The sequence below is a fragment of the Alosa pseudoharengus genome, unplaced genomic scaffold, assembly GCF_046254945.1.
Source record: "Alosa pseudoharengus isolate Yale_2024_CS ecotype anadromous, Long Island Sound unplaced genomic scaffold, YU_APseudo_1.1 YU_APseudo_1.1_scf_13, whole genome shotgun sequence".
Lineage (NCBI taxonomy): Eukaryota > Metazoa > Chordata > Actinopteri > Clupeiformes > Clupeidae > Alosa > Alosa pseudoharengus.
In genome coordinates, this window is record NW_027468598.1 from 40239357 (window position 1) to 40253660 (window position 14304).

The 14304-nt window shown below is 44.2% G+C and overlaps 1 protein-coding gene across 4 annotated transcripts in view; it reads left to right on the forward strand.

Moving 5' to 3' along the window:
- Positions 1 to 7406: 7406 nt before the first annotated feature.
- The window catches only part of LOC143122190 (pannexin-1-like), a 20641-nt gene continuing 13743 nt past the window's right edge, over positions 7407 to 14304 (forward strand). For 2 of the 4 annotated variants that reach the window (XM_076283045.1, XM_076283048.1), the window contains exon 1: positions 8984 to 10942. In XM_076283045.1, the coding sequence (XP_076139160.1) occupies positions 10759 to 10942 (184 nt within the window). In that variant the 5' untranslated portion in view covers positions 8984 to 10758. Of the gene's footprint in view, positions 7593 to 8261; positions 8858 to 8983; positions 10943 to 14304 lie in introns of those variants that run through there. The other 2 variants (XM_076283047.1, XM_076283046.1) reach the window with 2 other exon arrangements.

The following is a 14304-nucleotide window of genomic DNA, read 5'->3' on the forward strand; positions in this document are numbered from 1 at the left end:
GTTTTATACAAAGAATGTCTGTACTGACCAGGGGTTAGTCTCTAGACCAGGGGTTAGTCTCTAGCTGTAGCCCAGCCCCATCCGTATTTTTTTTGCCTGGACAGCCACTTTTACCAATTTTTTTTTTTTTTTAATCTCAGAAGAGCCACATAAAGACGGTTACAAGAAAAAGTTTAGATATTTAACGTACATTAACTTTCATTCAACAGAGGATTTTTTAATACATTTTCTACTAGTTTTAAAAGTAATGTGCAAGTAACTTGAAATGTAAAGTGGAATGACAGAAGTATAGGCCTTAGGCTTCCCATGTAGGCTAAACACCACCCCCTATTTTCCCAGTGTTCTTTTGGTATGCAAAGTAACATCATAGTTAACAACACAACACTCAATTTTCATGACATGACAAGTCATTGGCGAAATTGAACATTAGGCCTACTGTACCAGAGATTAGATTTGGTGATGGCCTTGGAGTCTGCATGGCTGGCTCATATTCAGTGAGATGAAGTTTCATGCAAGAATTGAGGCTGTCATCATTTAAGGGCAACTCCACGCAAAACTGTCATATATCCATAATGCCAACTAATTGTGTTGGCGTTATAGATGTGACAGTTTTGCGCGGAATTGCCCTTAAACGTGAGCGCAGGTTTGTCTTTATATTTTTCATATGTGAGAAAGATTTCTCATATGCAAGTGGAACCGAACGTTGCAGTGTGCGATATATAACGGGCAGTTCATTTCGTGTTATGGAAACTTCCCCATTTCAGGTGCTTGTGTTCGCGCTCGCAAGCTGTGGTTACTGACGTTTCCTTTTTGACATTTTCCTTATCTAGCCTACAGCAAGCGCACACATAAAAATTAAAGGGGAACACATTTTCTTTGTTTTGGATACAACCAGAGCCTGTCTATTAGACATTCTCTGATACAACCGTTAGCTAGCTGAATTTTTAAGTAAAGCATCAGCGGATGGAATGTTATCTCGGCACAGCATTGTCCAATAAAAAAACGCGTTTTTCATATCTGTAGTAGGCTACATCTACGTAACCGTGAACTTCAGCGGTAGAGAACAGACATGGGATGGATTAAACTACATGAACATATATTATATTTCGAACACTATTTTAACATTTTGATTTCAGTAGGTCCATTTTTTATTTAATACAGTACCAAAATTATTCATGACTTATTGAGTAAACAAATGGCAGGTTTGTCCGAGAGCCAGATGCAGTTCCCAAAAGAGCCACATGTGGCTCGCGAGCCATAGGTTCCCGACCCCTGCTCTAGACTGTTCCCACCATGTAATTTTTATCAGAGGGAGAGTAATGCCTGACTTAAGAATATGGAACCAATTCATGACGAGTAGGTACATACTGCATAGGTATTATTGATGATAATGTGCTTGCTGCTAAGGAACCAGTTTCCACTTTAGAATGGGAGCCAATCTCCCAGTTGTTAAGTGCTGTTTGACACAGCATCCTGGGCAGTGAAATACAGCAATGAGGTTGAGCCATATACTTGCTTATTCTACAACTGTTCCCCCACTATTTGGAATTTATTCAGACAGTATACTAGTAGGTTATACATATTCTCTTTTGGTACTTACTACTAATTAGTAAGTAGAGATCAAGGCTTACTAGGCCAATATTAAGATTATATCAAGAATAAAGGCTTATATCATCATGAACAAGAAATTTGTGAATACACGCCTAACAAATCATTAATGTTGCCTATATGCCTTATAAGTCACTAATACAGGCATTAACTAGGTATGTATTAGTGGCTAAAATGTGAACCTTAAAATAAAGTGTTACCAAAAATATAAATAAAACAACAGAAAAAAGTCAAGAAAGAGCAATTGTCAACAGATGGAATAGGCAGTTTTAAACAGATGTGTTTTGAGTTGTGATTTGAAATGGGGGAATAATGAGTCAATGTTTCTGAGTTGGGGGGGTAATGAATATCAGAGACGGGGAGCAGAGCCCCATGGTGGTGAGACAGGTGTGAATGCTCCAGTCCTCATGGTGGTGAGACAGGTGGTGGTGAGACAGGTGTGAATGCTCCAATCCCCATGGTGGTGGAGACAGACAGGTGTATGGAGGAAGAGGATCTTAGAGAGCAGGAGGGAGTGGGAACATGGAGGAGATCAGATAAATATGGGGGGGGGGACAAAAGAGGAGATCAGATAAATATGGGGGGGGGGGGGACATGGAGGAGATCAGATAAATATGGGGGGGGGGGGGCAGTTGAGATTTATGGAGGGAGTTGTGAGGGAGGCGGAAGAGGAGAGAGTTGCAGTAATCCAGATGGGAAGTGACGAGACTGGACAAGGATGGAGGCAGTGTGGGGGGTGAGAGAGGGATGGAGGCAGTGTGGGGGAGGGGCGGAGGCGATTGATGTTACGTAGGTGGAAGTAAGCAGGCCGGGTAATGTTACTGATGTGGGATTGAAGGGATAGTGTGCTGTCAAGGATGACACCCAGACTCCTAACCTGGGGGGAGGGTGAAACGGAGGAGTTATCAATAGTGAGAGAAAAGCTGTCCATTTTTGGATAAAGTGGATTTGGGGCCATGGAGGAGGACCTCGGTTTTGCTGGATGGTGGGGGGAGGGGGGGACCATTGGACCAGCTGTTCCACCTCCTGTCTGTAAGCAGACTCATCACCATCCTGGATCAAATCAATGACGGTGGTGTCATCTGCAAACTTCAGGAGTTTTACAGACGGGCTCTTTGAGGTGCCGTCATTAGTGTAGAGGGAGAAGAGCAGTGGGGAGAGGACACACCCCTGTGGGGCGCCTGTACTGATGGACCGGGTTTTGGATGAGATGCTCCCCAGTCTGACATGCTGCTGCCTGTCAATCAGGAAGCTGATGATCCACTGACAGGTGGTGGCAGGCAAGAGCTGGGTGAGCTTCTGATGTAGGAGTTCAGGGATGATGGTGTTGAACACCGAGCTGAAGTCCACAAACAGGATCCTGGTATATGTCCAGGGGCGTCGCCAGCCGATTTTACCGGGGCTTCAGCCCGGGGTAAATTGCGCTCAGCCCGGGTAGCCAAAATTGTTATTTAACTTTTTTATTTCGTTGTGCGTTCTATCCCTCGTAGCCTGTTAGAACAAGGAATCCCGAACACTAAACTCTGACAAGGAGAAGCAGAACGGGCGGGGCTGGGCTGGGCTGGGGGTGGGTGGAGAGCGGCAGAGGGTCGCTTCGCGGTCTGGTCTGAGATCAGTGGATCTGTGCTCTCAACTAACGTTGCTGCTGTCAACTCACTGGGTGGTTCAGCGTCATAGGTTGCAGTACGTTGAGAAAGCAGACGTGACATGGCCAGCAAAAAACAATTGAAACTGTTTGGCTTTTTCAAACGAAAGGCAAAGGGTAAGAATTCATGTTTGCAAACTGAAATATAAGCTTAGTCCTGTCCGACAGACTCCATAAAGGCCAGCTATTAGTGTTGTTTACTTATCCTATCGCTAGCTGGCTAGCAAGCTATCATTACTAAGCAGTCTGAGTCAAAATTAACTTTTTGAAATGTGAATATCTACCAGTCACTGACAAATGAAGTGGCGAAATTCACCCACCATTCAATAGGTAATCCGTATTTTCTGTCTGAAATCTACTAGCCAACTTCAATATTTACCAGCATAAGTCTGGTGCAATTTTGAGCCTTGCTAGTAGGCCTAGGCTAAGCAAGCATTAGGCAACTGCAAGGCATCTGGTCAGGTTAATTGGCACGACACATTTCAGTTCTCGTTTTGAGAGAGAGAGAGATTTATTACACTAAGCACTAAATAACTAAATTTAGCCAGAAGGGCTAAATGCTTTCCCCCCGTTGTTGAACATTTGTAGGCCTACTGATGTTCTGAGGAGCAGACGAGGATGTTACACTATCTAACACTATAGCAAAAAATTGCAGTTTTGATACACAGTAGGCCTGCAATGTAGGATTTTTTCGTAAGGGAGATGTTTTAACAGTGACCAACTATAAACAATTAAATATCTAGAGGGGGCTGAGACAGCTTTCATTCACCCTGTAATGAGCCATTTAACCATCAAAGTGATTACAAAGCTGATGACAAACATAAAACAGCATTAAAAAACCCAAGTTTCATGGGAATGAACATGTTCCATGGGAATGTGTTTAAGGGCTGTATTTTGGGCCACCAGCGCATGGCGTAATACTCGTTATTACTTTTCCCGCGGAAAGTTGAATTCGTTATTTTGCACGTTTATTTTTTAAGCATTGCGCCCAGGGGTGTGGCAATTAACAACCTAGGGAGGGACCTAGTGCGTTGTCTAAAAATCGCTATCATACGCCACCTAAACCTGGTCAGAAGTCAATGGCGAGTTGTTCATATGCTATTTTAAGAGCGCATGTCAACAGTCATATTGGCAGGTGCATGCACGAACGAACATGAACGAACACCAGCGCACGTCCATGCAAAGCATTACAAATTGCACGATTACAATGGTAAACATAATTAGAATAAAGATATTACGAAATACTGTACATCTCATGATGAGTAGTTATTCACCATCATTTGCAAATTGGTAATGACGGTTAAAAGTGATTAGGGGAGAGGCGAGAGACACGTATGGAGCACAGCTGAAGACGCACTGTCACGAGATATAAGCAACTCCTCTGCAGGATAAATGTTGTTTTATTCAGTCATTTGAGCAACATTAGGGTAAGAGTAACTTTTTCCAGCCTATTTTTTCGGTGGTAACCCATTGTCAGTCAATAGTGAAAGTAACTGCATATAACTGTCTTGTCGTTGACTGACTCCTTGGTGAAGTTAGTTTCACTTTGCCAATGAGTTCAAATAATAGACGAGTGCAAATGCGTGAAGGCTATGCTAGGTTTTAGTAAAGCATGGTTTAAGAATAACTATTCCATACGGTCTCGCAAGCAGCCTCCTTCAAATGCGCCTTTGAATGCCAAAATACCGATGCATTTATTTGACATATCCGCGTTCCGCCGTTAAAGGGAATGACAGATGTCATTCTCATTGGTTTAAAATGATGTTACGCCCCAAACACACCCATATGACTGATTAAAAGACCTAGGAACACCTTGTTACGCCATGCGCTCCACTTTTGATAGCAAAACCCCTCCCAATGTGAACTGGACATCCTACTAAATTTGAATAGACTTTTGACGAGTGACGATGCACTTTAGAATGTCATGATAGGGCCCTAAATGTCCACTGAAATGTATGCAAATGCCCTATGCATAAGCAAAGCATTTGTAATTAGAGCTGAAAAATGCAATCTCAAAAGTTCTTTGTTTCCTGCAATGTAGTATGTTTTTGTTGGTTTGCCACACACTGATCTGATTCCATGATTTTGTAGAGGGTAGCAGCAAAGATGGGCTACAGAGGAGGAGGAGGAGCCAGCAGCAGGAGCAGACAGGCCTATTATGACAGCAAAACAGCAAGTTATTAGGACAAGAACAGTTGAACTGAAAAAAACAGCAAGTGATGCCAAAGACTAGTGCAGGAAGATAGTGTGAGAAAGACAGAAACACCAGTAATTGATGAACAAGCAACTGATGAGACCACAGAGAGTGATGAAGATGAGAACAGCTAGTGATAAGTAGCCTAGAAATCTAGACGCGCCCCTAGCGGCAGCAAATTACATTTGCTGCCAGGGCTAGTCTAGCAACTCTCCATTGGCTTGTGAGCTCCAGAAATCGAAACTCAATCAGGCCAATGAAATCGTGTATAGAGTCGTTAGGCGGGCTTAACATAATGATTGATGGCAGAGTTGCAACGGTTTGGCTTGAATTCCCTGCTACTTGAAAACAAATAAGATGGATGTTGCTGTTGGCGAACAGTGTGACACGAGTTAAGCTTTTATTAAGTTGGCAAGCGTTTGAACTAGCCAACTAGCTCCGCCGGTGGGAAACGCATGGGACTCATAGCGCTGCCGCTGTCCTATTGCGTGCAGAGGGAATTTGAAAGACAACCGATTATCCCGCCCCTCGGACTGAGCACTGCGAATGGTGAGTGTCCAGACCCTACATTTTAATGTGGGTCTGGCTCGTCAGGCTAAGTGATAAGGACAACAGAAAACAATAGCAAGAGGTGATTATGATCTGTTTTCTCTCTCTCTCTCTCTGTGTGTGTGCAATCCCATTTTAACATCAAACATGTTACTGTCTTTTTGGTAGATCTCTGGCATCAAACAGCAAAAGAGCAGTCAGATGATGGAGAGAGAAGGGAGATCAACAATTTGCTTAATGATACATTACATGCAACCTCACACTTAAACGTGTATGTACCTAGTAATTCAATAATAAATAATTTGGGCAGTCTAATGTAGTCTGTTGTCTACTATAATAACACATTTTATGTACTGTATATATATGGGGGTGCTGTGGGGTGCTGTGGCGCAACAGGCTACAGCGCCCATACCATGTACGGGTCCAAGTGCCCACGGGGACCCAGGTTCGAATCCGACCTGCGGTCATGTCCCAATCCCACCCCATCTCTCTCTCCCACTCCTTCCTGTCTATCTTCACTGTCCTATCCGAATAAAGGCAAAAAGCCCAAAAAATATACTTAAAAAAAAAAAAAATCCTCAACTAATCTTTACATTTACATCCGGTCCAGCCGGGCTAAGCCCAGGTTGTCCTTAAAGTCTAGAAACGCCCCTGTATATGTCCCTGGGGAGTCGAGGTGGTGCAGGATGAATTGCAGTCCCATATTGACGGCATCATCCGCCGACCTGTTTGCCCTGTAGGCAAACTACAGGGGGTCCAGCCAGTGTTGTAGTACTCAAGTCCAGGACTCGGAATCAAGTCTGAGTCATGAGCTAAATTTAGAGACTCGTGACTTGACTTGGACTTGAGCACTGAATGACTCGAACTTGGACTCGGACTCGTACATTCAGACCATGCAGACTCGGAAATTGAGACGAGGACTCGACTTTTTGTGTAATGTCATTAGGCTATGATTGTAATATGTCATTAGAATATTATTTGGTATAGGATTTTAACATCTAAATTATTTTTAGTATTAATATTAGTGCAATCAGGGCTGGTTTCTTCCTATACGCACACTACGCAAGTTGCGTAGGGCCCCGCAAGTTAATAAAGGCCCCCTCCCCCGTCTCCCCTTGAGTTAGTGACAGACATGTACAGTTATAGCGACAGTGCCTCATACATTAGGAAGATGAACATGAAACCGGCCATGAAGCATTCAGGGCATGAAAAACGGAAGAAACTTCACGAGAATGAACAGCGGGAACAGCAGTCGGGTAAACTTGTCTCCAGCATGTGTTGATAGACTACCTAACAGGGAAGTGAATCCCCTGATCTGTCTGCGGCTTGCTACCTAACAGGGAAGTGAATCCCCTGATCTGTCTGCGGCTTGCTTGCCAGCCTTTCCCAGTCACGGTACTTCGCAAAGTTGCATGTCCTGTTTTTTGAATCCGGGCGACTGGCTACATTTAAAAAAAAAAAAAAAACTCATCTTTAAATGCGCTCATGAATCATGAAAACGTACAGCTCAGGATTAAACTAGCAGTTTTTCAGCAGAAACATGCGAGAACCTGTCGAAACTAATCGATGATTTCACTCTTCCCATACATTTTAAAGGTAAATGTTTACAATATTTCAGTCAAGCTTTAGTTGGTTTAGATAGCCTACAACTGAACGTAGGCTATTCAAAATGGAAAGTAGCCTAATGTAGGCTAACCTTGCTGCAGGGGCAATAGATGCATATCGTAAATTAGGCCTATATGAAGTATTAAAATTATTGTTTTGAAAAAATATTGAAGGGAATCAGGACAGCCAGTTCAGTAGCTATGTCTTTGGCAAGTAGCCTACTACAGACACACAGGTGAAGAACAGTCAGCCTCAGCCAGTAGGCTACTATACTAGCACAACCAGACCCTTACAAAAAAACATAACTGCATTACTTCAAGTGTCAAACTGCAGATTTCTGAGTATTAAAACAGCAGTTTTGGAGGATATATTTAGCCTACAGTTGTTATGCAGGGAATGCAGTATTTTGGACACATACAAATACTAGGCTACTGGACTGTAGCCTACTATAACTGAACTGTACTTCGAAAAAACTGCAGTTATTTTTTGTAAGGGGATATGATATGTACAACAAGCATCTGGCCATTTATAACTGTGAAGGTCCTTTATGGGGAAAACACTATATTTGGTAACTTCCGTAGACATCCAAAATGGGGTGGGATGATTGTGTTGGGAGCACTGAGGTGACAGATAATATATAAAACATTTTGTCCCTCAAAGTTCAGGTGGGAGGGCCCCTTAGCAGGATTTTGCCCCATCGAGGACTGAACCGGCACTGAGTGCAATGGAGTGTTACTGCTTCATGTCATACATCACACGTCACGCCATGTTCCTACAATAACGGATGTTAACTTTAATGGCACCAAATGCCTGGAGACATGAATGCCCCGAAGGTTGTCAGGTTTGCATTTAATAGCGACTCGACTGGGATGAGTAGTGGACGCGACTCGGACTTGACTTGGATTTTTTTTAATGACTTGGACTTGACTCGGACTTGAATACTGGAGACTCGAACCAGGACTCGGACTTGAGGCATAGTGACTTGACTACAACAGTGGGTCCAGCAGGGGTCCTGTTATGTCCTTCAGATGGCTCAACACCAGTCTTTCAAAGGATTTCATGACCACAGACATCAGGGCAATGGGCCTGTAGTCATTTAATCCTGCGATGGAGGGCTTTTTGGGGACTGGGATGATGGTGGAGCTTTTGAAGCAGGAGGGCACTTCACACAGCTCCAGGGATTGGTTAAAGATCTGCGTGAAGATTGGCGCCAGCTGTTCAGCACAGACACGCAGACAAGAGGGGGACACCATCAGGTCCTGGAGCCTTATTTGTGTTCTGCTTCTGAAAGAGCCGGCACACATCCTTCTTGCAGATTGTAAATGCAGGTGGGGGGGTGGGGGTTGGGTGTTGAGGGGAAACCTATTGTGTGTGAGGGGTGTGATAATGGGTGTGATGACTGTTTTTAGCTTCTCACTGTAGCTTCTTTTGACTACCCTGATCTCCTTTGTCAGCTTGTTCCTGGCCTGCTTATATAGGTCCCAGTCCCCACTCCTGTAGGCCTCCTCTTTGGCTTGGCATAGCTTCCTAAGATTAGGAGTGAACCCAGGTTTGCTGTTATTGTATGTGTGGAAGGTCTTAGTTTGCACACAGATGTCCTCGCAAAAACTGATATATGATGTTACAGTGTCAGTCAGGGATGGATTACTGCACGGGCCTACCGGGCCCAGGCCTAAGGGGTCAGGGGGCCCTGAAGCCCAAGCCTTTGCATGGAATCATTGCCTCAATATCAACACATCAGGATGTAGGCTATAAATCTGATTGAATTTAGTATTGGCCATCCCCAAAATGCACCAAAATACAGGAAATCACATCAAACAAATTAAAAAATTTCTGGGGGAGGACCCCCAAATCCCCCCTCCCACATATACGTCAATTAGTGGGGGGCCCTTAATACATCTGAGCCCAGGGGCCCGAAAGTTCATAATCCGCCCATGGTGTCAGTGAGGTCATTGAGATCTGTAGCTGCAGCTTTTTTGAAGGAACAAAGTTTATAAAGAAAAACACAACATATCAGACAAAGATTTATACCGTAATTTCCTGTTAAATTAAATATATCATGGCGCTATTGTGCTGCACGGCCACCAGATGACGCCATTTCACTACTTGCTTTTACATCTAAAAAAGGCCCGAAGTGCAGTGCCATGCCGCCATCTGGTGGCCTGAAATATGTAATGCAGCCCATTATGTTTATTAGGAAAGAAGCGTCTGTCGAATCTTGTACTTCCTTGTCAATTGTTTGTCTAATCCATCTGATATATTGTGTTTTTCTTTTTAAACTTTGTTCCTTTATAAATTGTAGTGTATCATTCAGGTACGTTTTTGAATGTAATTACTCTGACGTTCAACATTAGATGACCATAAATTTGACCAATGGGCACAGTAGCCTTTTGTGTCGTTATATACAGTATGGTGCAAACGGTATACCCCCCCCCCGAAATAAATATAAATAGATGAACAAATAAATAAATACACATTCGTCACTTGGCTTCCTCAGAAATTTCCCTACGACTCGCCACTGCCAAGATAGGGCAAGTAACTGACTTGTATTTAAATGTTCAAGTGGAAATGAAACACTGGGCCCTGGTGGCGAAAATCTGAATTTCTACCTCGTTTTTCAGCAAAACCACTTCAATTTCAGGTATGATTGTAAAACCATATTTCATCTAAGAAAAAACTACAGGGCACCTCCCTGACGTGTCCTCGTGCCCTCTGTTCGCGTGGCTACTGGTTATGAGCTCTATGTTTGTTTTCCTGACACAATTCATCATTAAGGACGTTTTGTTTTCATCATAGAGTGGGATTAATGACGTTTTATTCTATGATAGTTAGCGACCGTAATGTGAGGTAGGTTCATTGAGGTTTCTGCAGAAGTACAGAACAAGTTAATTAAGTTAAGGATCAGGAAAAATATTTAGAAGCGTTTTCTTCTCACACACGGAAGCAGTGTTTTGATTGGCTGTTAGTCCGATGGTTTTGATTCTAGCCGGAAGTTGCGTGATTGTTGGAGTGAAGACAACAAAGAGCGCGTGTTGTGAATATTGGCCGGTGGTCCTGGTGTGTCTGTGGTCGAGTGAAGCATGGTGCGAGTTTAACTACAAGTTTGTCTTTCAGTCCCGAGGACCATCGCTAACGGGAGTAGCTCGAGCTGTCAGACATGGCTATCGCACACGTAGCCACCGAATACGTCTTCTCCGACTTCCTGCTTAAAGAGTCGTCAGAAGCCGCGAGGTACAAAGGAATCCGTTTGGAGCTCACGCTGGATAAGATGGTGACGTGCATCGCGGTGGGACTACCGCTCGTGCTCATCTCCCTGGCCTTCGCGCAGGAGGTGTCTGTCGGTGAGTGACCAGAAAGACCCGCCGTGGGCGTGTCGGCCTGGCTCCCTAGTGTGCGCAGCTGTATGTGTGTGTGTGTGTGTGTGTGTGAGAGTGTGTAGGCAGGTGGGGACTGTTAGAATCAAGTGTCTTAGAATCCGGAACTGAGACAGATCACTAGCATTGAAAACGTTCAAACACTTTCATCATATTGTTGTTTGATTATATACTCATTTACTACACCCACCAATGAGCAGGCAGTGTATATATATATATATATATATATATATATGTGTGTGTGTGTGTACTGCTGTCAGGTAGCCTACTGCTCCTTAACCACCACATTACTTAACCACCTCATTACTAGCCTACTGCTCCTTAACCACCACATAACTAGCCTCCATGTCCGTCAAAATATGTTTCTACCAGCCACAAAACGCTAAAAAAGATCTAACCTAAATCCATGTTGCTGCCAGTTTGCCCTCATTTCTGATTTAGTGCTGTGATAGAGATAGATAGATAGATAGATAGATAGATAGATAGATACTTTATTGATACCCAAGGGGATAGATAGATAGGTAGATAGATACTTTATTGATCCCCAAGGGGAAATTCAAGCTGATGCTGTGGGCTCTTCCTCCCTGTGATATGCACACACTTTAAATTGTGTGTTAGGTACACAGATTAGTTGTTTAAGTATATATACTCTTGATCCCGTGAGGGAAATTTGGTCTCTGCATTTATCCCAATCCGAGAATTAGTGAAACAGACTCAGCACACAGTGAACACACAGTGAGGTGAAGCACACACTAATCCCGGCGCAGTGAGCTGCCTGCAACAACAGCGGCGCCCGGGGAGCAGTGAGGGGTTAAGCCTATGGTACGCTCGCGCGTCTGCGTCCCGCTCACGCGGCACTGGTGAGCGCGTGACGAGAATTGCGTCATTTTTACAGCATGCGTCGCGTCTTTGAGTCGACCGAAATTTAAGACCGCGCGTCAAAGTGACGCGTAGACTGCGCATGTGTGAAACGGAACTGCTGTAAACACTCCCCTCCAGTAGGTGGAGCACATAGAAGAACAACACTTAAACCTACAAAGAAACCTAGACAGAAGAAGACTTGTTTGGTTACCATAACGACGATGGAGCAGAGAGAGCGCCTGTCCTCAGCTGGCCTGGCTTTGAGTTACGTGAGACACCACGACACGGAGTCAACTTCGACCGATTAAATCCACAATCCACAGATACATATTGTATCATACATACATATATGCACATACAGATACATATTTAACGGTCACTTTACCATCTATGGTGTAGAACCCAAAGTATTTCAAGACACCACATTTTAGATGAGTTGGGGACGTAATTATCTGTCTGCTGGCCGTTCTGTGCGTCACCTTTGATTTTCGAAACAGGGTGGCTGCATGGGCTCATTGTGGCTTCTGGCTATTATATTGGCTTGATTTGGTCATGAGCCCTGGATCATATAGCACTGAATGAGATGGCAAACAATAAAATAAAACTAATCATAGACTGTAGAAATGCGCTACACAGCACTAAAAATCGAATAGTTTATGTATAGTTCGACTACGGATATTTCACGTCATGTTCGAATAAAAAGTGACAGCCCTACTCCCTGCATAGTTCTAGAGAGCTGACATGACTTCGGATTAAAGGCATCTTTTAAAAAAGAGCGTAGCCTAGCACTGAAATGCTAGATGCTGAAATCAAATAGCGAAACCCAGAGCCATATAAAGGTATCTATCTACAACGCTCAGGGGAAACCCAGTAACACTTGCTGATCGAGATGCATTCTCGCCTGTTCCTTATATAATGCGTTACCAATAGTGATTATAATAATAAAGGGAATGTAGCCTACCTCTCCCAGGTGCAATCATTATCACCTAGCCTACTCCTGAACAATGCTGAACTCAAATCTCGAAACTCGCCTGTCAACACCGGATAATGCATTATCATAATAATAATTGAAGGAATAACCTAGGCTACCTCTCGGCCTAAATACACCCATTATCACAGTGAGACATTATACATTATGAACACAAATAGTTACTTCAAAACTTTTATTGACACGTCATATTTACAGGTTTTTGGCAGGTGTGAAGACTCAATACAAATTTAATTGAGGACATCTGTACGCACAACTCTTTCTTACCATGCTGTGTTTAGAAAAATGTCTTTACTTTGTATCGCACCAATATTGCTGCCCTCGCAGCACCGAGTCACTTAGCTATAGGCTACGTAGCCTAATAAGCAAGTAGGCTAAGCTAGTCTCTCAGCTATACCAATAGGTGTGCTGTGTGTGTTCTGGTGGATGATAAATGGAGCGATGCGTAAGGCCAGCTTATCAAACTTCCCAGCAGACAGGCGAACGTACTCGTGGTGCTTTTTCCTTCATCAGCTCTTCCTTCGTTCAGTGCTTGCACATCCCACATTCTTCTTTTCTTCAGGCGTTTCAGGCTTCTTTGGTGGTTGTGTCCTACTTTCAGGCTCGACGTACCGCCCCCAGTTGGTGGGGCAGAGTATCACAGTTAATCCGTAGTGCGCAGGCGCGAACCTTAACAATTTAATGCGCATTCAGGACAGCAGAAATTGGAGTATGCTTCACGTCCACGGCAAAAATGACGCACGTCTTGGACACGCGCAAATGTGACGCACGACCATACCAGAGCCTTTAGGTGCCTTGTATAAGGGCACTTCAGCCGTGGCCTACTGGTCGGGGTTCGAACCGGCAACCCTCCGGTTACAAGTCTGAAGCCCTAACTAGTAGGCCACGGCTGCCAAATAGGCCATGGCTGCCCTCTCTAGTGTGTGTGTGTGTGTGTGTGTGTGTGTGTGTGTGTGTGTGTGCGTGCGTGCGTGCGTGCGTGCGTGCGTGCGTGCGTGCGTTAGGTACGCAGATCAGCTGTTTCTCCCCCTCTCTAATGTGTGCTTGTGTGTGTGTGTGTGTTAGGTACGCAGATCTGCTGTTTCTCCCCCTCTCTAATGCGTGTGTTACTTAAGAAAGCGTGCGTGCGTGCGTGCGTGCGTGCGTGCGTGCGTGCGTGCGTTAGGTACGCAGATCAGCTGTTTCTCCCCCTCTCTAATGTGTGCTTGTGTGTGTGTGTGTGTTAGGTACGCAGATCTGCTGTTTCTCCCCCTCTCTAATGCGTGTGTTACTTAAGAAAGCTTCTCTCAACCCTGCTCAAGTCGAGAACTACCGCCCTGTCTCACTCCTGCCTTTCCTATCCAAAGGCATTGAACGAGCAGTCTCCAAACAGGTCTCTGACTTCCTTTCACAGAACAACCTTCTGGATCCAAATCAGTCTGGGTTCAAAAGCGGCCACTCTACCGAAACGGCTCTGCTGTCTGTAACAGAAGCCTTAAAA